Source organism: Anthonomus grandis, chromosome 9 (genome assembly GCF_022605725.1).
Source record: "Anthonomus grandis grandis chromosome 9, icAntGran1.3, whole genome shotgun sequence".
Classification (NCBI taxonomy): Eukaryota; Metazoa; Arthropoda; class Insecta; order Coleoptera; family Curculionidae; genus Anthonomus; species Anthonomus grandis.
In genome coordinates, this window is record NC_065554.1 from 15,905,415 (window position 1) to 15,932,992 (window position 27,578).

General features: G+C 30.6%; 1 protein-coding gene across 3 annotated transcripts; it reads right to left on the reverse strand.

Moving 5' to 3' along the window:
- Nucleotides 1-1,159: 1,159 nt before the first annotated feature.
- Nucleotides 1,160-26,946, reverse strand: LOC126740223 (potassium/sodium hyperpolarization-activated cyclic nucleotide-gated channel 2-like). Of its 3 annotated transcripts, XM_050446157.1 has the most exons (10): nucleotides 26,832-26,946; nucleotides 24,812-24,974; nucleotides 24,513-24,760; nucleotides 15,825-16,059; nucleotides 14,977-15,115; nucleotides 5,933-6,112; nucleotides 5,723-5,881; nucleotides 5,476-5,665; nucleotides 1,747-1,871; nucleotides 1,160-1,428 (listed from the first exon to the last, which is right to left on the reverse strand). In XM_050446157.1, the coding sequence occupies exons 2-10, from the start codon at nucleotides 24,943-24,945 to the stop codon at nucleotides 1,255-1,257; spliced, it is 1,584 nt and encodes a 527-aa protein (XP_050302114.1). In that variant the 5' UTR covers nucleotides 24,946-24,974; nucleotides 26,832-26,946; the 3' UTR covers nucleotides 1,160-1,254. The 3 variants fall into 3 exon arrangements, with proteins under 3 accessions (XP_050302114.1, XP_050302115.1, XP_050302116.1); XM_050446158.1 differs by lacking the exons at nucleotides 24,812-24,974; nucleotides 26,832-26,946 and having other exon boundaries at nucleotides 15,825-16,070; nucleotides 24,513-24,660; XM_050446159.1 differs by lacking the exons at nucleotides 15,825-16,059; nucleotides 24,812-24,974; nucleotides 26,832-26,946 and having other exon boundaries at nucleotides 24,513-24,661.
- Nucleotides 26,947-27,578: the final 632 nt, after the last annotated feature.

A 27,578-nucleotide genomic window follows, 5' to 3' on the forward strand; every position in this document is an offset into this window, starting at 1 on the left:
TTAATTTTTTGATTTTAGTTGGATATGCAGCTAAGTAAAACTCCAAGTATTTTAATTTTTATACTTTTACCTTTCGTTTTTTACTTACCTTTTTTTTACCATTATTGGGTAATTTAACTGTTGCAAATAAAGGCTTTAAAAAATAAATAAATATTCTGAATTTTTTTCCTTATATCATCCAATTCCTGCCTCTAACGGTTTTCAAGTTATTAATAATTTTATAATTTTTTTTTTGTGTAATGGATTTCTTTAGATATTTTTTAATACTTTATCTGCATTTGTAAAGATTTGAAATTCAAGGTGTAGCATCTCAAGCTCTTCCGGTTTGTTCTAAAATATACAGAGTGGCTTAAAGTTTATAATTTTACCACTAGGTACGAAAATCATATCTATTTTGTCCAAAGTGAATTTAATTATCTTCACTTTTTACATTGTAAATTTTTCTGTAGGGCTAAAGGTTTACTAGAAAATGTTATTCACAATAAATGAAAGAAAATGGTACACATTTTCGCTTTTAAGCCTTTTTGATAGCACTAACGACTGAGAAAAAATAAAGACTTCATGAATTTTGTGGATGCCAGATGGAATGTGCTATAACCGTCTGACGAAGTTATTACATTTTCCTATATTTGTAAATTTAATTTTAGGATATGAGAAGGATAGAAAAATGTAGTTTTGAGCTTGTAAACTATTCTTGCCAATAAACGTCTTAAAATATAATATAACTGTGATGATTAGACATTATTTTATTAGATGAACAAGAACAATGTTTTATAATAAACTACGCCTCAAAAGACGCGAAATTCGGCTAGTGACAGGTCTTTTAACCGGTCACTGGCACTTAAGAAGCCATCTCCATACTATCGGTATTGCGGACAACCCGGAATGCCGATGGTGCTGTGAGGAGGATGAAACCGTTGACCATGTAGTCAGGGAGTGCCCGGCACTCACGCGCGCCAGAATCAAATACTTGGGTGGCACTTTCAGTGTACCGAGCGACTTTAAGTCCTTCAGACCAGAGAGCCTTATAGGTTTCTCTAAGGCCGTTGGGCTCTGGTAACCCCCGGTGAGGCATGACGGGTCCATCAGGAGACCTATATGCACAACTGCCTTGGCAGCCCACTGTTTCGTCAATTCAATTCAACAATAAACAACTTACTATGTACTATACTAAATCTAATAATTAACTCGACCAAACAGATTAACAGATATCAAAGAACATTTTTAGAATAATAACAATTAATTTGAATATTATTAATATACAACGTCATCGGTAAGATCATTAGTGCGCAGGGCTAAAGAAACCTGATCGGCTATACTTTTTTCCATTTCTTCGTAAAGTTCTGGTGAATTCTCAAGTGAAGCCAGGAAGTCAGACCTTTTAAGTTTGAAAAGTTCACAGGGCGTTACTGCTATCACATTCACAAACTAAAAACGTAAAACTGGGATAAGTGAAAATGTTAATTATAGCCAATAAAGAGTTAGAAATATACAGAGTTGTTAACTTAATTGTGCTTTCCATTAAGATATTATAGATAATAATAGCTAAACTGCAGTTAAATAAAAGGAAAATTGCACATTTTAAAACTAATTTTTATTAATAACCTTAAATCTTTTATACTCATTTGTAAGGCAGTTTAACCTAAAATAATTAAAAAAAAATGTTTTCATCTTACTATATATGATATCAAAATACTAAAAATCGAAATCCTAAAAAAATACATATTTAAGATAAACTATACGTACTCGAGTCATATTAATTACTAAGCCAGCCTCTCCAAAATATGAACCATCCCTTAACCTGCATATTTCTTCACCTTTTTCTGATGTTATTGCGACTGTTCCTGCTCTAAGAAAAAACATGCTTCCTCCTACAAGAAATGATAGTCATTATATATCATTATTTTTATTAAGAAGCTTGTATTTAATTTATATAGATATTAAACTACTAAAAGCTGGCGCCATCTAAGTGTCTCGTTTAAAAAAAACTAAAGAAATCTTCATTGATTGTTGAGAAAATAGTAAGGTATAAAATAAGTAAGGAATAAGTAAGTTTTTACAATGTTAGCAAAATTCTACCCTCGGCTGATAGCTAGGGCAACAAATTTATATACTCATAAAGATTTTTTTTAGTTCCACACTTGCAGTAGAATTTACTAGTCTTAATTCTTGGAGTTAAATATAGGTCAGACGAATCACAGATCCGTAGCAAGGATATTTGGAAAGCATTTTGTTTGAAAGCTTGATAGGCTTGAGCTATAGTGCCTTTAAAAGAAAAATTTCGATAATGTCCACCGTTTTATCTAGAAGAGTTCTTAAGAATTAAAATATTGCAATATTGTATATGTTGCAAAAAATTCATATTCATAACACAAATATTCATAGCACACAAATCATAGTTGCCATAAACAGAATTTTTTTAAATATTTCGAAGTCTTTTGTGTTCATTTTGGAACGTTATCGTTAAGCATCGAAAATATATTTAAAGACGCTCTGCTAAAATCTTTCTCTACTATATGGGTCTTATTAGAGAAATACTTTTAAGAATTTGCTATATAAATATACCAACAATTAATAGTTTATACACAAAGTAATAGTATTTTTGACCCAATTAGCAAATATTTTAAGTCAAATTTTTTAGTTTATGAAAAGCTTTCCAGTGAAAGTAATCTATATGAGTCCTCTTAAATATTTGTTTGGGAAAAATACCTATTTCATTTGAGCTTAAGAACGATGTTAAAAATTGACATTTTCCAAATTTTCAAAATGCTCTTATTCCATTAGTTCTCCTCGAATTCCATTATAACACTGTGTTTCCGTGATGTAGATGATCGAAACAAGTCGCTAGTATATCTATCTTATTCTCTACCAATATATAATTAACTAATTAAAATTTGAAAAACATCAATTTTTGGTGACAAAATTCTATACGGCGGCGGTAAGGGTATACCCGAAAAATTAAAAATCCCAAATTTTGGAGGTCGATTTATTGGCTTCTATGGGCACCACTAATAAATATCCAATGGGTTTACCTTAGTTTCGTCCCTATAAATCCAACGAAACTATCCGCAACGTCGAAGCTCTTATATTAGCCTAGATTTTGCATTTTTAGAGCCCATTTTTGGGCTCAAAATCAAGGTCAAAAAATTACTTTATTCCAAATTTTGTATGGGCTTTCATTCCATTAGTTTAGGTCGAATCGCGTAACCCAGTGTTTTCATGATATAGGAGATGGGAACGAGCACCAAGTACAATTAGTTCAAATTTGAGGAAACAAATTTTTGGTGAAAAACTTCGATACGAGGTATAGCCGAAAAATTAAAAATTTTAAACTGTGGAGGTCGATGTCTCGGCTTCTATTGGCACTATCGAGAAAATTCTAATTGTTTTAACTTAGTTTCATTCTTCTGTATCCAACAAGACCATCTGCAAGGTATCGAGCTCTTCTACTAGCCGAGATGTTGCATTTTTAGAGCCTACTTTTGGGCTCAAAAACGAGAACAAAAAATAACTTTTTCCCGAATTTTTAAAGTGTTCTTATTCGATTAGTTTTGGTCGAATCTCGTTATAACCGGATGTTTTCATCACATAGATAATAAGAACAAAACGCTGGTATAGTTAGTTCAAATTCGACAAAAAAACAATTTTTCAAAGAATTCGGTACGAAAAAAATGTATATTCTACTAATTTCGAGGTCAATATCTCGGCTTTTTTGAGCACCCTCAAAATTTTTTCAAACCTCAAAATTCACCCCAGGGGGGAATACCTGAAAAATTAAAAATGCCAAACTTGTGTGGTCGATATCTCGGCTCCTCTGGGAACTATCAGGAAAGTTTTAACGGCTTAGTGCCTATTAGTGCCCTTTATTGCCCGTTTTTGGGCTCAAAGACGAGGTCAAAAGCTTACTTTTTTCTGAATTTTGAAAGTGGTCTCATTCGATTAGTTCCGCTCGAATATCATTATAACCCGCTATTTTCATGATTTATGTGATGGACCCAAGCCGTTGGATTATTAAGACAAATATTTTTGAAATAGTAAATTAAAAATAATAATTGAAACGAAAAAAAAAATAATTGAAAAAAAAATTTCGGTAAAAAAATACACACAACTAAACTTATATGAAATCACCGAGTATTAATATGGTATAATATTTTTTTCTTATTCCAGGCGATAAAAAACTATATGTGTTTACTAACGAGAACACGTAGATCAATCAAATATTTGATCATATTTTTCCTGGCAGTGTCGATTTTACTGTATTGCTGCAAGTCGCCTTGATTTTATAATTTCTTTATTTTCGCACATTTAAATAAAAATACCGTACGTGGGGGTTACTGGAAGTCCCGATGGGAAGAATTACTACTCAGTTAGAACAAGCCATGGCACAAACATAAATCAAGATAGCAAGAACGGCGGGGGTTACATTGAAGAGCTGCCTCAATAACCTATTCAAGTTTCTGCCACTGAGAACACCAATCAATATTTATTTAAATATTTGTAGCTGAAATAGCAAAAGAAAATCTTACAACATCTGATCCAGAACTTCAAATGTTACTTTTGCAACCCATAGGTATTAGTGTTACTGTCGAAACTTAGAAGAAAACTTTGCGGTCGGGACTTATTTAGCATAAGATAGTTAAGAATCTCGGAACCCTTAAGGCAAAATAAAACTGGCGTATGAAAATTAATTATAAGTATTAATTTAATACTTATAGCGTTTTTAATTTAACTACGAAAATCCTTAATTTTTCTTATAATCAGATGCAAAAAAAATTGGTCAGCTAACGAGTGTCTCTTTAGAAGAAACCATTTTGTTCTTAAAAATATGGTCGCTTTAAAAATTATTCGGTATTTAGCCCACAATATAGAAAAACTAGTCATTTAAACAAAAATCATGAAAAATTAGTTGCCGCATACGTTCATTGACCCGATAGTAATTTTCAAGAAAATAGACTGAGTGCGACGGGGGTCAGTCTTGGAACTTAACCTTGAACCAAGTGAATGATATTTTCAGAACACCGATGGTTAATTTTTTAATTTTTAATTGGCAATTATTTTATACGTATCCATCTAACTCTTTTTCTAAACAATCTAAACAATAAATAATAAATTTTTAAACAAATCTATCAAAAATTTTGCAAAGAGGTAGCAATGACCCTTTTTGGTCATTTGCTTACAGCAACGATCATAATAATTTCCAGTACCAACTAAGAATTATGCTAGTCTGTTCTGGGGCCATGTGGATAAAGCTTCTGGTCAACAGAGGAAATATATTCGTAATAGGTCAAATGTATAAAGATAATTATAGACAATCATTTAAAAGACAAACCTTAAGTTCTAACTCTACTTTCGGTTAAGGTTATGCAATAAATTTCTAGACATGAATATGATTATCATATTCTTATTAAGTTACTAGTTTAAAAAATAAAAGAAGAGAACGAAGGTAATAAAAAAATTTGTTTAATGTTTACATACCTCTGCTTCCAACTTTAATAATATAATCACTGGGTAAATATATTTCAATTTTTAAATTAACCCGTAGTTTCCTTAATAGACTATAGGGAACGTTTTGAAAGAGTGGAACCTTTTCCAAAACATTTTTTGTACTAGCCAAAATAATTTCTGTTTTCAAAAAATTTGTTGTTATCTTCTCTATCGATGATTCCTACAAGTTTAATAACCATATTATGGATATGAATATTAAAAAATTCAAACACTGTACCTTATAAAATTGATTTTGATATTTAAACTCCAAATAAAGACAGATTCGCTCTCTCAAGGTAAAGGGCAAAGCTTTATATTTTGCATAAGCAATAACCGACTGTATTATTTCAGTTTGGTTATTCTCAGCACTAAAGACTTTTAACCAAATACTCCTGACCTAAAAAATTAGTTTAAATATTTTGACTTTTTGTAGGTAAATTTATTATACCTCAGTTAGGATAACTAAGTGATAAATACATCCAACCATAAGAAACAAAATGTTTATAATATTTGTTACAAAGATATTGCCCTTTATAAATTTAAATTGTGTTTTTATCAGCAAAAGCATCTTAATGGTATCCTGTGCGTTGCTTAAAAATGCCTTAAAATTATATGTGCTTCTTTCATGCTAGAAATAAAATATTTAATATAAATGTTCATCGTTTAAAATTTAAAGTAATATATAACATAGTTAAAATAAGCAAAGATAATAAATATTGGAAAAATAATTTAATAAGAAATTCACTCTACGGGTGCTGTACTGTATTTATTATGGACACTAATTTAACTGTTTCAAATTTTATCTTTAACTGAACTTATGCTTGGCGTCTCGTGTTTCAGAGAGTCGGTCTAATAGCTGTCTAAGAACTATCACTTTTCGAGAGCCGTCGTTGACATGTTCGATCTTCGATCATAGTAGCGGATAGAAGTGCAAGCCATAACATTCACAAAAAATTCACCTAAGTTTACGAAAATCTACCATACACTCTCTTTGCTTAAATAATATATATATTACCTCTATTTCAAAGCAAATCACTATATGTATCTTTAAAACAACACTTTAGGGTTTAAATATACAATAAAAGATTAATTTAACATTTGGTAGTTTTACTTTATTACTTCTGGTCAAACTTAACTTGATACATAAAATAGCAGTGTCTCTAATGTGACACAAAGGGAATGCGACAATTATTTCACGACCATCATGGGTATACGTGGGAATTAAGGTTCCTCTGAATATACGATACTATTTCATTGTCAAAGAACGGTCAGGCGTTGAAGAGGTGAAAGTCGCATTTTGGAATTTACTGTTGGATGAAAGACAGCCCCTAATAGGAAAGTAATATTCTAAGATGTAATCAGTAATAAAATATCTTTTATTTTTAGCCAATTAAAGACCCAGAGATACGTTAACGATGTTTTGGATGCCATTGGCTAATAGGTACAATAAACGATCTTTCAAGATGCGAATATTAAGGTGTGTGATCCATACGTTTCTATGTTCTTTTGTCATCTATCACATCTAGAATATAATAAGAAGAAATATAGGAATGGTTTCTAATATTTTAATAAATTAAATAAAAATGATGATAGAATTCGATTTCCGGATGCCCTTTTTCAGAAAACCATTTATGAAACTACCTGAAACTGCCGAAGTATTGTAAGGAGACCTCTATTTTACTTAAACTTCAAAATTACAAAGCACCATTTTCATTTAATATATTTTCTAAAAATGTTGCCATTTCTAAAAGCTTAAGCGTTAAACGTCAAACGTAAATGCCTTGTTAAACATTCCTTCAGACAGGGTAACTCGTTTACAGTGAAATTACAGGGTAATTTCGTTTTTATAAATACCTGCCTATTTATTTATTTATTTTTTTAATTTAATATTTTTTTCTGAATTACTTACAGCATTTATTACACCATATACGAAGGATGTTGATGCATTAGTAAAACAAATATATTATCCTGAATCAGGCAGACTTTATCTTCAAAACTTTGATTTTCTTGTTCAATACTGATCAAGTTACGTCAAACTTGCGCAAATTCCAGTACAAACGTATGCTCCACCATTGTTATAGAACTCAGGAATGTAGCGGAATGACCTCTACCTTTCCTATAGTTTGTTCTGTTAGAAAATTTAGTGCCTTAAATATTTATTTTATTTGTGAAAATGTATAACATTCGTTAATACCTACATGTCTTCTACGATTATTACTGCATTTATCACCATTTAATAAAGAAGTGTGGCGCCTTTGATTTCGCGATTCCGTTAAAGGATTTTAATCTGGGTCAGTGGTTTTATTATTAAAAGGTAAGGTTACAACTGTCCTGTTTCGTGGCTAGCAATTACTAATATCCATGCTTATTATTAAAAGGTGTTAGGATTGAAGCCCCTGACTTTTCTGGTTTTCTTTGGTCTAAAAACCCCCGGGACTTAAAATCCCATTACAGCAATTTACATTTCTAGCAAGTTAGTACCTTTCTTTTAGATAATTTGACAGTTCGAGAACTACTCAATAAACAGTTTCCAGAAAAATGTATTTATAGTTAAAAATTTATTACAAATATTCAAGAACAAAGAGAATACTAATAAGAGATATTACCAGATAAACTTACGCCAAGATTTACGAAGAATTATATGCTTACTGCATTCGATCTATTAAAGTTAGATTAGCTAAAGGTAAGTTGGTAATTGATAAAATTCTACAAATATGATAATAAGGTTCTGGCTATACAAAGTATCCCTTAATAATTAGAAGCATCAATTTAATGGCTTGATAATCAAAAATAACCTTACATTTTCCTATAAGGATATCAGCAAACTCCCCCTAAGAAAGCCCTAATAATGAAATGAACTTCTAATAAACCCCGATAATTTTTTCTATTTATTTTCGAACGGGTTTAATATAAAATTTTAACATTCTCTTAATTTTGATATGTTGAATTAAGATAAGGATTCACAAATTTCATTACTTAGTCAGATGTGTATTATTTAGGGCTTGAGCTTAAAAAATCCTTACAATTTTTTATGATAAGTTTTTTTTTAGGTTTTAAGAATCAAGGTCTTTTGGATAAAATAGTATTTCTTGGTCGATATCACTGGGAGCCACCGTTTTTAAAAAAATGCATTTAAAAATTGGGCTGTATTGTATTATTTACAAAAACAATTTTTATAAAAACTTAGTAAACAAATAAAAAATACTAATTTATTTAAGGAAAATGTTCAAACAAGTTTTAATTTTTTTAAATGCAAAACCTATATCTTCTTTGAATGTTTTAGGTTGATCTAAGAATCTGAAATCGACATTCTTTTATTTGATCTAAAGCTGCGATAACTCTGGTCTTCTAGTCTTCTGGAGTTGTTTTTTTGTGATGTGAAAATCTTTAATGCTTCTTGCTAAGTGAGTTGGAGCTAAAAAAGCAGTATTAAAATCTAACAGCTGAGTTTTATTTGACATTAGATCTAACTGACTTGGCAAGTCTTCTGGAGTATCAATTTCTGTAGCATAAAAATTATTACACATATTACTCCAAAGATCATAATCAAGAGGAGTTAGATCGGTCAATCGTGTTGGCCAGTTTATTGGTCAACTCGGCCTATCGATCTGTCTGTAAAATGAATTGTTAGTCAGTTTTTCACGAGTCGGTTGTAGTGGGCTGGTGCTTCATTGTGTTGTAAAATCATCTTCAGCCGAGTCGATGGTAATACCATCCAATAAATCTCCCAGATTATTTTGAAGAAAATGTAAATAATGACTACCGGCTAATCTATGAGGCAAAATAATTGGGCCCATCAATTTATTTCCTATCTTACCCAACCATAAGTCAACAGAAAACCTAAACTCCTGGACAAAATTATCGCACCACTTGATTTTAAGAGATTTTTTTTTTAATAAAGATAAAAAAATAAGCAAACTTATAAGCATTGTTAACTATGCATTATTAATTAACAAAAACAATTATATTCTATTTAACAAAACGAGATTTAAGTAACTAAATTCAATACAAGGAAAAGCATCGATTTTCACTAACTTCAATTTTGATACAAAAATAAAACAATAGACCCATAATGAATTCTTAATAACGTGTATTGCCACCTCTAGCTGCAATGACCGCTTAAAGTCTTCGCAGCATTCCTCGTATCAAATTATGAAAACTTACGTGCGGATGTATTATCAGTCCTCACGAGCAGCATGTTCCATGATAAAGCATAAACATAGTTTTTGTCGAGTTCTGCTTTTTATACGAGAAAAGATATTATAACTGTTTTAACTGATATTTATTTTTATTTAAATTTTATTGACAAAATAATTTGTGGTGCGATAATTTTGTCCAGGAGTTTATATTGGTAGTTAGTGGGTCGAACGACTTTCGGATTCTTGATACTCCAAAACTGTGTATTATGGCTGTTAAAACCCTTACTTTTTGAAAAAATTTTTTAGAAGTATTTGGAAATTTATAATATAATATTTAGAATCCAACGACAAAATTCTACCCGAGCTGAAAAATTTTTTGCCCTTAAATTTTGTTACATTTTATAAAAAAAAGGATGCAATCCTTGCATCTTAGTCATTCTTCCAATCCGAGAAAATTCTAAATTACATAGTAAATAAATCTCAGTATCAGTGATAAAGTCGGTGAGTTTCTGAGAAGTAATTAAGACCGACGATGCAAAATTTGCCAGGAAGGGAATTTTGAATAAAAGAAATAATCATTCTTGGGTTAATTTAAATCCACATGCGACAATAAAAATAGGATTTCAAAAAAAAATTTGTTTTCATGTATTTTGTCTTTTAAAAAATAATTAAGTAAAATTGCTAATTTATAATGAACCACTAAATTTTATAAAATTTTATGACATTGTAAGAAGTATTGTAAGTAATTTTTTGGAAAATCTGTCATCGCAAGAATTTCGTGCTTGTTGGTCTCAACTACAATACTTCGCTTCTCTGTAGAGATAGTGTAACAATAGAACTCTACGATATGTTTAATAATAAATGGTTTAGGCATATGGGACCATGGGATTGGCCGGCGAGATGGCCAGATCTCACACCCTTTGATTTTTATTATATATATTTTTATATAAATGTTTAGAGATTTCAAAAATGTCGTACAATAATACTTTTCATTTATTACTTTTAGATATTACTAACGAAGTATTTTGTAGTGTGTAGTGTCAATCTAGATATAATTAATCTAGTTAAATTTTTCGACATGTTCTTGCTATTATTCAAGCACGTTCTCCATGGAAAATACACAATCTCATCAGAACTTCATGTTCATATCATTGAAAGAATATTAACTGGAGATGTTTTTAAAACTACCTGAACATCTTGATAGCTTTTAGTTTTTTTTGCGTCAAGTTACCTTTCATAACTTTTTTGCTACTTGTATTAACTTTTTAAGCTCAAAACGAATTATTTCGGTATTATTTGTACTTGATATTGATTTTTTTAGATTCAGTATACATTACACACTAAATAAAAATGTAAAAAAAAACGTGAAAAAAATGCTGAAAAAATTTAAAGATGTCAAAAGGCATAATTTTTTGAAAATCCTGAAAATATATAATCTACAAAATCAATGATATAAAAAAACCCGAGACTTTTAGAACACAAGTTTATTAAGAAAATATCTTCTATCTGAGCCTATCTATATGCCCACCAAGTTTGGCTAACCCTCCGCCAAACACCCTGTATATTTACCAGAGGCCTAAGCATAAAAAAATAGGTAAAATTTAAAATAAAATAATTTTTATCCTGATATCTCTGGCAACTTCTGGCAAATATCGTTAATGCGAGTTAAGTTGTCCATCTTTGATTTAGTCCACCATATTTGAGGCATATAGGACCAAAACCCGCTAAATCCAATTTTAGTCAAAAATATGTTATATACATGATTATATTTGTCATAAAAATATCTATCCACATGAACAGAAGAAGAAATTCAGTAACAAAATCCATCTAATCCACTATAAAATATACTTTAAAAACTCGGTTCAGTTTCAAATTCCCTTAAATCCAACTTGGTTTATTTTCAAATACCGCCAAATCCAAATTAGCCAATCAGATACTCAGCTAGGTGGTCATGTGGACTAAATAGTATTTCGTTGATATTATTATTTTCAATTGCTGTCAGAAACGTCTCGTTTGCGCTTGACATCAGTATGTTTAGACATCAGTAAGTTTATTTAACTTAAAAAAGTAAAGTATATAAAAGTAATGTGCGATAACACGAAAGAAATCGTCGTAGTAAATCAAAATAAGGCTAAAAAGAGGCAGCGAACTCCAGAAAATTGAAAAAGGAATGTGAAAAAGACCAGAAGGTAATGAGTTTTGTTTACATATTTAAAGTTAAGAAAAACTAAGGATGGTGTGTTCTTCTTTTAGATATTCTGCTGTAACTCAACCAAAATACCCAAAATGTAAACATTGTACTAAAAGTTATAGATGCAGTACTTTGACAATGTTAGATATTAAAAAGTTTCATAATGCTTTTTACGAGAACCAAACTAAGGTGGGCTAAGACAACTTTATCATAAAGTTCTCCCAGATAGAGGTACCACGTCGCCGTCGAAATAACAAGGGAAAATCCAGTCGACAATTTGCGTGCAAGTATTTCATCCCAAAGAATCAAAATAATAATTTGGTACCAGTTTGCCGTGAAAGTTTTTTAGGTGTACTTTGCCTTCGCCCAGATAGAGTAAAAGGTGTCTTGCATCGACATTTCACAAGGCGTAATATGGCAAAAGAAAGGCGAGGTGGAAATAGAAAAGAAAGATTATTTCAGCCTAGAAGACATGCAATAATTAGCTTTATAAAAAAATTTAAGGCTATTGAGTCTCACTACGGCCGCAGCAAAACAGCATTCAGAGTTTATTTACCCAGCAGCCTAAATATTCGGCGTTTGTGGAAATTATACAAAAGCGAGGCTTCTCTGGAGCTTCAGGTAAAAGAAAGTTATTTCCGATAAATTTTTAATACCCACTTTAACATAGAGTTTGGATCTCCACGTTGTTCAAAATGTTACAAAGAGGAAAAAGATGCGAGTAAGAAAAACAAGATAATGATTGAACTTCGAATTCAAAAACTGAGAGCAAAAGCTTTTTTTGCAAAATTGAGAGAAAAACAAGAAGGTTTGCTAATAATAAGTTTTGATTGTCAAAAAGAATTTAACTCTGTCCAAAATTCCAGATCAGAGTCTATACTACAGCAGACAACTGTATATGTATACCTTCACAACAGTCACAGGAGACTCTCATTCTTCACTTACTCCAGAAAATGTTCGGATTTTTGCATGGACTGAGGATAAACATCGCAAAGGAGCAAATGAAATTGCATCTGCTGTTTTTTATATTTTAAACCATAGTAATTTTGATGGTATTGAAAAAGTTTGTCTTGTCGCTGATGGATGCGGAGGACAAAATAAGAACCGCCTCATGTTGGCAATGTGTTTTAAATGGTTGAGTACTGCACCTATAAAAAAACTAGAGCTTATCTTTCCTGTTGTTGGACACTCGTATATTCCTCCGGACCGGGTATTTGGTGATATTGAGAAATCCATTAGAAATATTGAACAGATAGTAGAACCTATAAAATACCTGGATATATTTAGACAACATGGAACAGTTGTTGAACTGGGTAAAGATGTGCCAGTTATAGACTGGAAATCTGCTTCACAGGAAGTTTAAAATCCCCCATCTAAGTGGCATTTTAAATTCAATATGTCCAAAAGGTTCATAATGAGTTACTTATTATATTGGGTATTACGTCACTTATAGCAAAAATCAATTTAGAATTTTCTATCTCACACGCTCAACAATTAATAAGAAGAAGAAAATAGAGCTATTCACGTATTTAAAAGAAATATTAACTTAAATCTGTAACGATACCGTTCGATATACTTAATTTAATTTAAGTTCAATAAGTTTTAAATACAATAATTTATTTGAGGTATAATAGATTTTTTATATACCTAGGAGCTGAAGTTCAATCTATTAATCTCTGAGCTCGTTTGTTCTTTTCAATATCCTACCTAACTTTGTTATGAATACTACAATTAAAAAACAATAAAAAACAACAAGAAAACCTACTTTTTTTTAAAAATACCTAATTTGAACCAACGTTTCGGTAGTTATATCTACTATCGTTATCAAGGTAATTAAAGTAGATATATACTCATTATGAATTCGTCACAGCAATACAGATTTTACTCAAAAGGTTTATATTAAAAAGAGGGAGGAATAATACCGTGACCATAAGGGGAGAAAAAAGTTATATGTCTGACATTAATCAGAGCAAATATGTCTGTAAAAAAGGAAAATCTCTAGATTCCTTAAATCCCTTGCCAATAGAAACTAGATACCACCAAAAATTAATAAACTACAGGATGTGTCATCGCTATTAATTAAACATTATGGAGCCCAGTGGAAAGATTTTGGTAGTCTAGATTATTATAAGCTAGTGTTAGAAAAATATCTAGGAGGAACTTATCCGCAAGAAAATTATGAAATCGATGTGGACAACCAAAACGATCTCTGTGACCCAGTAGAGATAGTTCCGGATTAAGTAGTTTAGATTTTTTACTTGAAGTGTGTCTTTTTGTGATCTGAAGATACTTTAAAAACATATCTTTAAGTAGTCCTATATTTCTTTTTGTTATATCTGTTACATTTTCTTTGGTTTAATTTTCTATTATGGCTTTGTTTCGTGACAATCTACACTTAGTCCATTTTATTTACGATCAAAATCCACCAAATTCAATAGTTGGTTTCAAAATCCACTAAATCCATTTTTTATTTCCATTTTCTGAATTTCGGGTAAAATTCAGGATATTTTCTTTTACTTAAATAGAGTCTAATAGTATCGAAGAATATATAAACAAAACTTTAACCCTAAAGTTGATTTTAAAGTAAGTTAAATAGTTTTTGAATTTTTTTAAAAATTTAAGTAAAGTGGATTTAGCGGGTTTTGATCTTATATGCCTCATTTCTTATATTATAATTGCAGCCAGGCATTATACATTTTGAAAACCTATCAAAACTCCTGTTCTTTACCGATTGTAATAATTATGCTGCCACCTGCAACTACATTGTTTGTCAGGTACACGCAGGTTTCCCGCCAGGTGACAGAATAAATTATGTATGGCAATGGCGATAAGAATATCTCTGTAGGTGACCTCGAAAAATGATAATTCTATACACGTTATGCACTCAATATGGACTAAGTTACCTATTTTGTCAATATATATCAATTTAGAAAATACTATCTCATACGCTAATTTATTGATAAAGAAAAAAATTAGCCGTATCAAATTTTATTTTCTAAATTGGTTTTTATTTTAATATTCCCATAATGCATATAAAAATAGGTAACTAATTATCAATTCATCACACAAATTTAAGTTTTACTAAAATAAATACTTGATTACATTAAAGAATATAAACAAATACTTTTTTCTTAGTAATAAATGATTAAAATATGTACTTACCGAAAGGGCATATAAAATATATGTGAGAAGTATATTAACAATGCATAAATTTATAAAAAGTCTTACAACTCTAAATAAGGTTGTGGAAAAACCGAAATATAAGCGACCCACGTGTAAAACCTGTAGGCACCAAGCGTACCTGAAAAAATTATTAATTAGTTACATAAATAGTAAAGGACTTCGCACATTTCTTATAGTTCAGTACAAACTTTTAAATATTTATTTCATGAAATATTATAAAAAATCTAGTATTTATTTTATGCTAGGATTTAATTAACGAGACAATCGTAGCAAATATTTTTATAGTTTTGTAAAAATACCTCTTTTTCTAAAAGATCAAAACGCCACCAAGATAAGGAACGAAACCAATGTCAAATAGATTTGGAATTTAACAATATAATATAAAACTTCTTACAGGTAGAGAAAAAAAGGATTATGTAGCATATTTTAAAAACGTCGTATTTTTTCGAATATCTTCAAAACCATTCGGAATTTTTCATTTTTTTTAAACGGCATATTGTTAGGCTTAAAAATTCTCATTTTTCCCCAATTTAACCATCGTCATATTTCTTATAAATTCTGAGATCCCCATGTTGAGGGTCGAATTTGAAACACCTTGTACATGTAGTAAAATATAAAATTTATAACTTAAATATAATAGGAATATGAATATTAAAACATATCAGAATCGTTATAAAAATATTAAATAACGTTAAACATAAAATATATAAATTTAAAAGTCTTGACATGATTTTCTAAAGGATATTTTACGTTAACTATTATTGTGGAGAATTTGGCTGGTTCTATAAGAATCGTGTGAAGTCCCTAAACAATTATAATTTTCTTACCTTACATAACTAATGACTATCGTCATCGAAAATATGATATTATTTAATTCTTTTGAAATATTTCTCCTTACGACATCAAATGAAAAAATTTGGGGAATAAGGGTAAATACATCCACCAAAAGGTATGATTTAAAATAACACTTTACAATATCTCCTCTATTCATGGAAATTGTGTTATCCTTCTTATTGTATACACCAGTTACAAACGTTACTATTATGAGTGTGATCCTTATTACTAAAAAAATTCTAAATAATGAAAATAAGAATCTTTTTTATTAAGCAATAAAATCTTTAAAGAATTATCATAAACCAAATGTTAAAATACTAGAACTATAAGATATTACTTGATTTGGAATAGTATTGTATTGTCTCTTGTAAAAACTTGGATAAAAAAGAAAAAAAAATATTTAATACAAAAATTTTGGCAGGGTTTTATCTTTGCATAAAAAATATAATTTATTTATCTCTATATTATTAGTTTTGTTACTTTTCTTAATTTAAAATTCAGAATTTAAGTATGAAAAGCTTTTCGGTCAAATTTGCTTAAACATAATAATACAATATTCAAAAGAGCACAATTTCAATATTAATAGCAAGAAAATTAAAGTTTTACTTTTCTTCAACAAAATTTGACGTGCTATTAGCGCCAATAATGCCAACATTCTGATTGATAATAAACGAATTGCTTTTGCTAGCATTAGGCCTAACAATTGATACAGATTTGAGATCTCACGAATATATGAGTACTAACCTACAAAAGTGTTATAAGCGTTTACGCCTACTTTTTGTCGTTATAAATATTTTAAATGTTATAGCAGGAAAATAAGTTTTAGAGTCTTTGGTTTTTTAAAATTATTATTTTATCGTATACTATCCTTGTCTAATCTCATATTAGACATAAAATCGGGATAACTATCCAAAATAGTTCAATAATATTTTTTACCATAATTATTATTTGAACTTGAAGAATAGAACCACCTATAACATAGCAAACCGAACGAGGTCAGGTACGCAGTCCGCAGCAGTCAGCAGTTTTTATCTATTGCATTATAATCATTGTTACTAATTATGTCACATATTGTATATAGTAAAGTTTGTATAAATAGGAGAAAATTACGTTATTAAAGACAGTACTAAACTGACCGCAGTAGTATTCATCTAAATATCCTTAAGGGCTAAAACCCCCTATGAGTTAATCGACTAGAAGTCACATACATGGGCTTCACAACAGTTAAAGAATTTGTCAAGAAATAATCTGGCAAATTTCTTCATGGTCCTTCGAGCCGGATATGAACCAGCGACCTATGGATACTACCAGCAGCCAGAATCATACCCTCACAGCCATTCTTGTATAGTAGTGTAGACTATGCAGGACAATTTCAAATAAAAACAACAAAAGGACGAGGATTCAAATCTTATAAGGGCTACATAGCAGTATTTGTATGCTTTGCAACAAAGGCTATTCATCTCGAAGTTGTCAGTGATATGTCAACTAACACCTTTTTGGCAGCATTTAGAAGATTCATTGCGAGAAGAGGTCGGTGCAGCGATATGTACAGCGACAATGGAAAAAATTTTGTATGAGCTAGCAAAACTCTTCACGACGAAATTAAAAATTCAATCTATCTATACCAAAGAAGTTCAATACCAATTAGTCAGAATGGGAGTACAATGGCACTTCATACCACCAACATTTTGGGGGCCTTTGGAAAGCAGGAGTCAAGTCAATAAAATATCGCTTAAGATGAATTGTTGGAGAAACCCGGTTGACCTACGAAGAAATGAACACGTTGATTTATCAAATTGAAGCATGCCTGAATTCCAGGCCACTATGTCCATTGTCAAATGATCCGACAGATCTTGACGTTTTGACACCAGGTCACTTCCTTATAGGCAGACCATTGGTAGAACCTCCAGATATAATCACTACAGAAATAAACTTAAGCCTTAATGAAAGATGGAAGCTAATACAAAATATTAAGAAAGACTTTTGGCAAGTTTGGACCTCAAACTATCTAAATCAACTTTAACAACGACACAAATGGACTGACAAAAAAGAATCCTTAAAAATTGGAGATTTGCTATTAATAAAAGAATAAGATATAAACCCAAGCAAATGGCCACTAGCAAGAATCATCGAAACACACCCAGCAAAAAACAGTGATGAAGTTAGAGTAGTTACACTGAAGATATCTGATGGAAATCCAATAAAACGACCAATCCATAAACTAGTTCGTTTACTAGAAAACAAACCAAGCGAACAGGATCCAGAAGAAAAACCGCAAATACCAAAGCAATGTAAAAACAAAAAGACCAGGCTATGGAGAATAGCTATTACAGCGATATTATTTTTAATAATGATAAAAAATTCGACAGCCGCTGATTACAGTATTCATTATCCACAGCCTGGAATCTACATTGAACAAATTGGTTACGCAAAGATAGACAGAGGCACATTTAGAATCGAACTGAAATTTGAGAAATTGAAGATAATCAACGATACCAAGAATGTGAACAACTCTATATCACAGCTAAACATTGTTTGCTAGAGGGCAAGCGAATTAGCTCATAACACTCAATGTATTTCGCTAATTCATAATTTGCAAGAAAAACAGCAAGAAATTGGATGGATGAACAATGGAATACAGCAAGTAGCTAATTACTATCGTCAAAAAAGAGGATTAGTTGGCAAGATACTAACTTCTCTTTTTGGAGTAAATGACAAAGTATACATGAATATTGACGAACTAGATAAAAACCAGAAATAATTGATAAAAACATCCAACCATCAAACCAAATTCATGCTACATGCATTAGCAACATTCAATGAAACAGAACAGAGGATTAACAATTAATTGAGACGAAGCCAGGAAAAGATAGACGCAGGAATTCAAGCCATCAATGGAATGCAAAACTGGTTTCAGAGAATTGACGAGAATAAACTAAATATACAATTTTTTAGTGCATATCAAATAGTACTAAATTACATTGAAGATGTCACAGAATATCACCGAAAATTATTAGACATTCACTATCACCGAGGCCAAATATTTGAACTGATCTCACCAGTTCACGTTGAGAAGACAATTCTTAACATATCAATCCACTTGCCATCAAATATACAAATCATATCATATCCAATATTTCGAACAGAAGTCAAGCACAGCAAAGAATTTATCCACATTTATGGTTATTTCATGATCACAGAAGTACGCAAGTTCCTTCTGATAGAAGCAACGCCAATTCCAATTAAACATCAAAACGATTGTTGGAGCTTCAGCATATTTAACGGACTAACAGCCGACTCGACTACAACAGTCAATCCTAATTTCATCTAAATGAAGAAGGATTAACCAATTGTTTCAATAAAAATTACCCTACATACATATGTACGCCAACTACAACAAGAAATATTGAAACCAGTCCAGACTGCGTTATAGATGAGATGTATCGGCGTACTGAAAATACTTCCTGTCCAGTTATAAAAGTGACAGTTCACTCAAGTATTTGGAAACAACTCCATGATTCAAACACTTGAATGGTCGTTACAGAGCATCAATTGAAAATTGCTATAACCTGTGATGGCATAAGAGAAGACGTACTGATTAACCAAACTGGTATCATCAAGATAGCACAGAACTGCCTAATCAAGACTAAGAAAAATGTACTAATACCACAAAGAAGAGACACAATAACCATAACAGCAGGTACCTTGGTTCAACCTGTCAATTTAGACTTAAAAACAGTGAATACAACAGGGCAAATCAAAAATATTGAAACTGAACCAGTGCTCTACCCATCTGACTCTATAAGCGATCTCATGAATGAAGAAACAGAAATAGACTATTAGCTACAAGGAACTAAATGGAAGCAGATCCACCACCATATGACGACCAATAGCACAGTAATATCTATATTGGCAATTGTCACACTAATAGCTTCCGCTTATGCCTATTACAAGTGGAAGTTAGCCAAAAAGCAGCCAATACAACGAAAGGATCCAGATGTGAAAAATGGAATCTAGCTTGAACCCCTCCATTTGTATAGCAGCGTGTCAACCAAAGAAGATATCACTTTGTCGAGTGGCCAGAATGTCTAATCTCATATTAGACATAAAATCTGGATAACTATACAAAATAGTTCAATAATATTTTTTACCATAATTATTCTTTGAACTTGAAAAATAGAACCACCTATAACATAGCAAACCGAACGAGGCCAGGTACGCAGTCCGCAGCAGTCAGCAGTTTTTATCTATTGCATTATAATCATTGTTACTAATTATGTCACATATTGTATATAGTTAAGTTTGTATAAATAGGAGAAAATTGCGTTATTAAAGACAGTACTAAACTGACCGCAGTAGTATTCATCTAAATATCCTTAAGGGCTAAAACCCCCTATGAGTTATTCGACTAGAAGTCACATACAAGAGCTTCACAACAGTTAAAGAGTTTGTGAAGAAATAATCTGCAAATTTCTTCAATCCTAGTATATCGAGTACAAAGTAACTGCACAAAGGATATAAAATAATAACTACAATGCATTTAATGGTATTGTTTTGTCTATAATTTGATCATGTTTTTATATATACAGGGTGTTTCACAACTATAGGTTCTAACTTCTAGGGGTTATCCAGTGCAACACTATAAAACATTTAAGTATAAATACTTATATTCGGAAAAGTATCACTACCACTCAAGATGTGTTAAAATTTAGAAACACGATGAACTGCCTAAAAATTATTTAACTTATTTAATTTTTGGCCTTTTTACATGATGTTTAAATATTTTAAAGCTGATGATTTTAAGCAATTTACCGGCTCGTTTGTGTTGTTATCTTTAAAAACGGTAACAGATAATGTTTTATGTTTTTCTTGAAAATGTTCCAATAAACGTTCGATAGCAAATGTGGTATAATGAATCTTTGCCGTGGCTCACTTTGCCGTACAATTACTACTACGTGAAGATTTGTCTCAGCGGTTTGGGCTCCGTTGGATTGCTAGAGGTGGAGCAGTTTCTTTGCGTTCTAGATCACCCGATTTATTGTCTCTAGATTTTTTCATGTAAAGTCTTTGGTCTACGAAACTCCAGCAGAAACAGAACAAGACTTAATTGGACCAATTATAACGGTATTTGAAATCAATCAAAAGGACTATAAAATTTTCAGTCCTTGAGTCCACCAAAATCATGTGCGACGATTAAATCGGTATATTCTGGTTGGAGGATTACATTTTGAATAATTATTGTTATTATATCATGCACAAAGGCAAAAATGAAATGCATTGAATCCTATTTAAGCAATTAATCGTTTTTCTAAATTTTGACGCGTCTTAGGGCCGTAGTGCCGTATTGACACTTTTCCGGACATGGGTCCCTATTCTCAAATGTTTTCTACTGTTGCACTGAATAACCTCTATAGGTCAGAAGCACCCTGTATTTACTTTGTAAACATCTATATATAATATTTATGTGACATTTATATATAGGGTCATCAAAAGATATTAATAGCAAGTTTAAAGTTTCGCTGATCAGTTAAACATAACTTGCTTAGAGGTCATAGGATCATAAGATCTTGACAGATATGGTCATAGGACCATAGCTTGAATTGACTTAAAGCATTTCGGTATTTTTGCTTATGTAAATCAAACCAATCTATATACTAACCAATAACTTTACGCTCAACCCTTGAAGATGCTTCTGATATCGCAAATTATCTAAATTGCATAGAAGAATTTTTTAAAGAACGTATTATCCAATTTTAACTCTGATGACCTGATACCCCGAGGTCAATTACTTAAGAGGATCTAGGCTGATATTGTTAAGATATCTTCATGTTTATTGAGTTATATAGAGCTTTGCAAATACTACATTTATTCTAAAATAGATTAGCATTAAGTTAATAATTGGAATATTTGAATGAAGCAATAAAGTATAATAAAATTCATATAATGAGTAATAAATATTTTGTCAGCTTATAATCGAGGCATTAAGAATCTATAAGCTATTTTTCTCAGCAGTAATGTTTAACCCTCAGAGACAAGTTTCAAAAATCGCTTTTCCTTTATCAGGTAATTTTAAAATTTTACTGATCTGATTTATTTCATAATCATTACGTATGTATTAACAAAAAGAAAAAAATCAATAATTTAAGTAATTTTCTTTTTAATGTAATAAATAATATAATAGCTTTAAAATTGTTCTTATATTTTATATCTGATATAAATATTTAAATTCGCAAATATAAGTACTTCAATATTACAAATTCTATTTTCATTAATACCAAATAAATGACGATTGTTTAAAGTTAGTAAGAATATTGAAAAGAAGAAATAAGCTGCGAGATCCATATATAAAAACCTTAGCTTTTCGGTGTAAAGAAAATTTCACATACTTCCAGTAAATTATTTAATTTAGATTGAATTGAACATAACCCAAGGTATCGTTCAAGATGTAAGTTTATGTTTCATCTAAGTACGTGGATAAATCTATTTTCTTCTTTTTTTCAATAAGAGCGACGTTATATTCAACAAAATAAGTACCTCATTATAAATTCGTCATAACAATACAGATTTTACTTAAAGCAGGTACGTATTAATATTAAAGATAATAAGTTTTAACATTCTTATTGTTAATTTTATTATAGTTATAGATATTCATTAAAGTTACATAATTTTTTTTTGACATCTGAATAATGCACTTCGCTACACGGAAATGAAAATGAACTAGGCATATTGCTAGAATGAAGGACGATAGACGAAAAGGCAATGGAGAAAAAACTATTGAATTGAAGATCAAGAGCGAAGGCAAACCTCCCACTTGATAGACGGATAACCTGGAGAGGATAGCGATTACTTGGATTGCAACAGCCAGGGACACAGATAACTGGAGACGTTTGGAGGAGACATTTGTCCAATAATGGATGTAGAAGAGGCTGCATGATGATAATGATGGTTGGCCATATACAAAAATTACAAAACAATTACAAAAAATTACAATACAATCTGTATCTTAAATGCATTTAGAAAATCTCGTTGGCTGATTATGATTTAACGCGGATATGTGTACACTGTGCGTCTGTTTCATACAATTATATTTATTCAGGTATTTTTGAGAGCGTGTTTCGAAGCTGTTCCGTAAGTGATACGTTCAAAATCGATGAGCAGAGAAGAAGTAGCACAAGCCGTTACTCTACGAGACGATTAGCTATATTACAGAAAGGCTTGGCCATCCACGTAATCTGATGCGATACAAAGATTTAGACAAATTGGTTCATATGCAAGTAGACCTTCACAGGAAGACGAAGGACCAAAAACGGAAATGAGGACCAATCGTAGTTCTGCAAGAGCGAGGATAGGATAGGAGAGATACTCTTAATGTTTTATCTCTCCTAGAGTGCAATTTGGTGGCGAAGGGCTGATGGTGTGGGGCGGTATTTTATTTGAAACCCGTGTAGACGTTGTTACATTTCAAGGGATATTAACGCCGATAGATACATTAGGGAGTGCATAGAAGAACATGTGGTGCCTTATAAGCAATTTAGAGGAGAAGATTTTATCTTCATGCATGAAAATGCTCGACCGGACATAGCACAAATAACAAGGCAATATTTAATCGATGTTGACGTTCATGTATCGAACTGGCTCCGTGGAAGTCCAGGCTTTAATTCTATTGAGCACTTTTCAAATATATTGGGAAAAAGAGATAGGCAGAACTACGGCAAGTTTTAAACTTTAGCTGCGTTAGAAGAAACACTGACAAACGAGAGGTAACAAATACCCCAAGATGCGATTGCTTCTTTAATTAAATCTATGCTCGAAACAATGAAAGTTGTTATTTAAGCTCGTGGAGGAAATACTTGAAAAAATTATAAATCTTAATATTGCGGTTATGCATTTTTTAAATGTTGTTGTCAATAAAGCATTATTGCATTGTTTCCTTTAAGACAGTGCTCTTGCTTCAAGTATACAGATTGTACCCAAATGCCTCAAATTGTTATGAAAAGTTGGGGCTTGAAAATGCAACAAAAAGAATCATTATCTGGTTGTGCATTTTTTCCACAGGGAGTTTAGATTTAAATTCGACTCTTTAACAACTAGTGTAAAATAATAAATTAATTAAAAATTAGTATAGCTTTGATATACAAAAATTATGACAATAAAGCGACCTAAAATTCAGCAAAAAAATTATCCAAATCAATGCAATACTAAAAAAGTCATTAAGGATTGAATTTGACCCTAATTTTGCGCGCCAGTGTAGTTACTGATAAAACTTATGATTCTATTTGGAGTTATAAGTTTTAAACATAAAATCTATCTATTTCTTGTAAATAATTCATGAATTCCTCGTAATTAGGGATAATATTAACTACACGCACGTGTTATGGTAATGATTCTATGTGTCTGAGGGTTATTTGGGAGTATGTTCATATAGCATCTTGCACAATACATAAATAGCATTCCTGTAGTCAGCCACATGAATCAACAGAATATGGTAACACTTTAAGGACCTAATTTTTCATCTTTAGACATATAAAGCTTCCAAATTACCTGAAAAAAAATTATCTATGTAAGAACTTTTATTAAGAAAAGTTTCAGCAAATTTGACAAAAAACTTTTTACACTTTTCTCTATGGGACACCTGATTTATGAGTTTTTGAAAAAAGAAATACTCCCTTGTTACCCCTTACCTTGAACCGGCAGCATTATAAAAGTTCGCATAATCTCTGAGTTTGTCACAGAGTACAAAATTGGTGCATGCACAAAATAAAATATCATTATGAAGCATGCAACAAAATTAAAATATAATGAAAACATGCTTAAAGGATGAATTATTAAGTAATTCTCTATAAGATGTTCCTTTTCCTCTAGCTTTAAGCGGTTAATAGATGGTGCATAAGAGCGGGTATATGGATGACTTGTGCTAATCATCATGCAACTAAAAATAAAAACTATTTATGCTAAATGAAAGACTTTAATTTTAACTTACCGTCTTAAAAACCTGCGGAAATTTACGAATAAACCACTGTCGATGAATGTAGCGGTAATATTCCAAGGCTCTCCAGGTAAGTTACAATCATGAAATTCTGTGTCATGTTTTTGGGTGTGTAAAGCACGTACCATTTTATTAAATAGATACAAATTTTTTGCTTCTAAAAAGAATAAAGAGGAAAATAACAGGCCTAATATTTTATTACTTTATATTGTTGATTCGTTTTTTCTAGACCGGAAGGTAAATGCAAATAAAAACAGACCCAGAGATATATGCACTAACTAATTTAAAAAAATATATAATATTTTCAACAAGATGGGATTTGAAAAATATAAAGTTAAGGTAGTATTATTAGTAATGTTTTTTTGTCGTCTCTTGAACAATAGTCGACGATATACTGGTTCTCAAATTGATATTAACTGAATGGAACATTTTATTGGCGACATTTTATTTGGAATTTATTGTCTTCTGCAATGAAGGTAAATTTCCATCCCATATGTCTTTTTGAGGCAGTTATATTCCTACCTACCTCCGTCAAGAAAAAATTTCCTATTGTTCAATGGTCGTATTACAAATATAAAAATTAAGCTATAATTACTGTATTTTAATACGAATTAAATGTTTGGATTCTTTTTTTCACAATCTGGCAACGGCGTAGCTATTAGTTTGATTCTCCTGAACAGGTTATGTTTTTAAAAAATGTTGTTTTTGTTATGTTTTGTATCTTTTTATTGTTATATTTTATTTATTTATTATAGGAACATTGCAAAATATTTTAGATCAATATAAAAGTAATTGGCCTATGACATTTTTAATGTTTGTGTTCATAAGTAAATAGGATTATAAACAAGTCGTTATCCATATACAACATGAATTATTATTTTGTTAATAAATGGTTCACCTAAAAATTTATTATTTTGATATAATACATTTTAGGCCTAAAAAGCCCACCTTAATACATACCAAAAAAATCTAACAATCGTTGGGTATTGTTAGAAAAATGTTAAACAATGTTATTTGATTTCAATTGTCCTACTTATGTTTAGTTTAATAGTTTTCTTAAAGAGTCTACCCGTTATGTTAGTGGCTCATTTAAGAGCCACAATTTAAATGGTTTAGTACATATTTCTATGTTGTAAATATTTCTGATTATATATAATTGTTTGTTTTACCAATATGGCATTTTCCAACAAATTCTGAATTGTTGCATGGTTCTTTAAATAGGTTCAAGTTTTACATTAGTTTTGGTGTTTATTTTGAAAATGTTCTCATAACTAAGAGTGGTTTTCTAACATAAAAGTATATTCGTGACATAAATGTGTATCTATATGTGTATGTAAATTTTAATCAAATTGTTTAGTAAATTAATGTTTTTTTCGAAATTATTAGAATTAAATCCAACTAGGTATGAATTTTTGAAAATAATTTTAATAGGAGCCGATTAACCAAATATTTTATTAAGTATAAAAGCGGTCACACACTGTAATTAAATCTCTTCGAGCAATTACTTTCTGCTAGTCAGCCTCTTAAATTAGAATATAAGATGACATTGACTTAAAAAAATTAAAACATAAAAATACATATTTGCTTTAAATTATGAGTAAAATCATTCATTTAGGGTAATTTATATTTAGAATATATTACATTTATAATCAGTGATGGGTGATAAGAATAACACCTAAAAATTTAACTCTCATACAAGCTAAGAATCAATTCAATCATTAATACTGTATCCTGTTAAATTAAAGGAGCTTTATTGTATTTATAAATGTCAAGGTTAATCTCAATTAAAAGTCATCCTAATGAAGAAAAAATAGGGATTATAAAAACTCCTGATTTAATTACTCTCTTATCACCTAAATAACATATTAATTGAAAGTACTCAAACCCTATTTCATATGCCGGTTTGCTACTAGAAAAGGATACAATCTTAATGCTAAAATTAAAGCAACTATAGCAAATTCATTTCAGTTATAGATTTAAATTTATTAAATTAAAGCTTATGTTAAAAACTTACCCAAATTATTAATTTTTGATGAAAGTATCAATTTTTCTTATGCGTCTTCTAAATTTAAGTGTTTATAGCAAGCAAATATTAATATAACACCAGTCAGTTTTTGTCAATGTCACAATCTTGACACACGATTAACAATGTAATCGGAAGGTGAAAATTATATAGGACGTTTCAAAGATTATTTAATAAATTTATAGACATTTTGCTTTAGCAAAAAATATTATTTATTTTTTACTATATTGACAGAATAGGCCTAGTTACAAACATCAAATGCTCAAAATTGTGTGAAAAAAATAATGCAATTATTTATAAAATAATTTCTAAACTTAATTGTAACAACTTACAATAAATATATTATTTAATATTTGGTATTCGTAGACTATAAATTTAAAGCTAATTATATACAGGATATCGCAAAATTTAATTTAAAAGCAGTATATTTTAAAATATTTATGCTATCCCTGTGGCTATTGCACCACCACAAGCTGCAATATTAAGCGTACATTGAAGTATTAGGTTAATGGTGGTCTCTTTATAGTTCATCAATTTTCGAACCAGCTTTACGTGGATGGCTGAGTCTGTTGATCTCCCAGAGGTGCGCTGGTTAGAGTGAAGTACCTTAGTTGTCGTGACTGTGTCCCCAAAAATATCTTTTGCATAGTACTCTTTATTTATCAGAAAGATAATAACCTTATATAGCTTGAAAAGTAGTATAGGCCGATTTCTGTAATTTCGGAAGAATCACCTAAC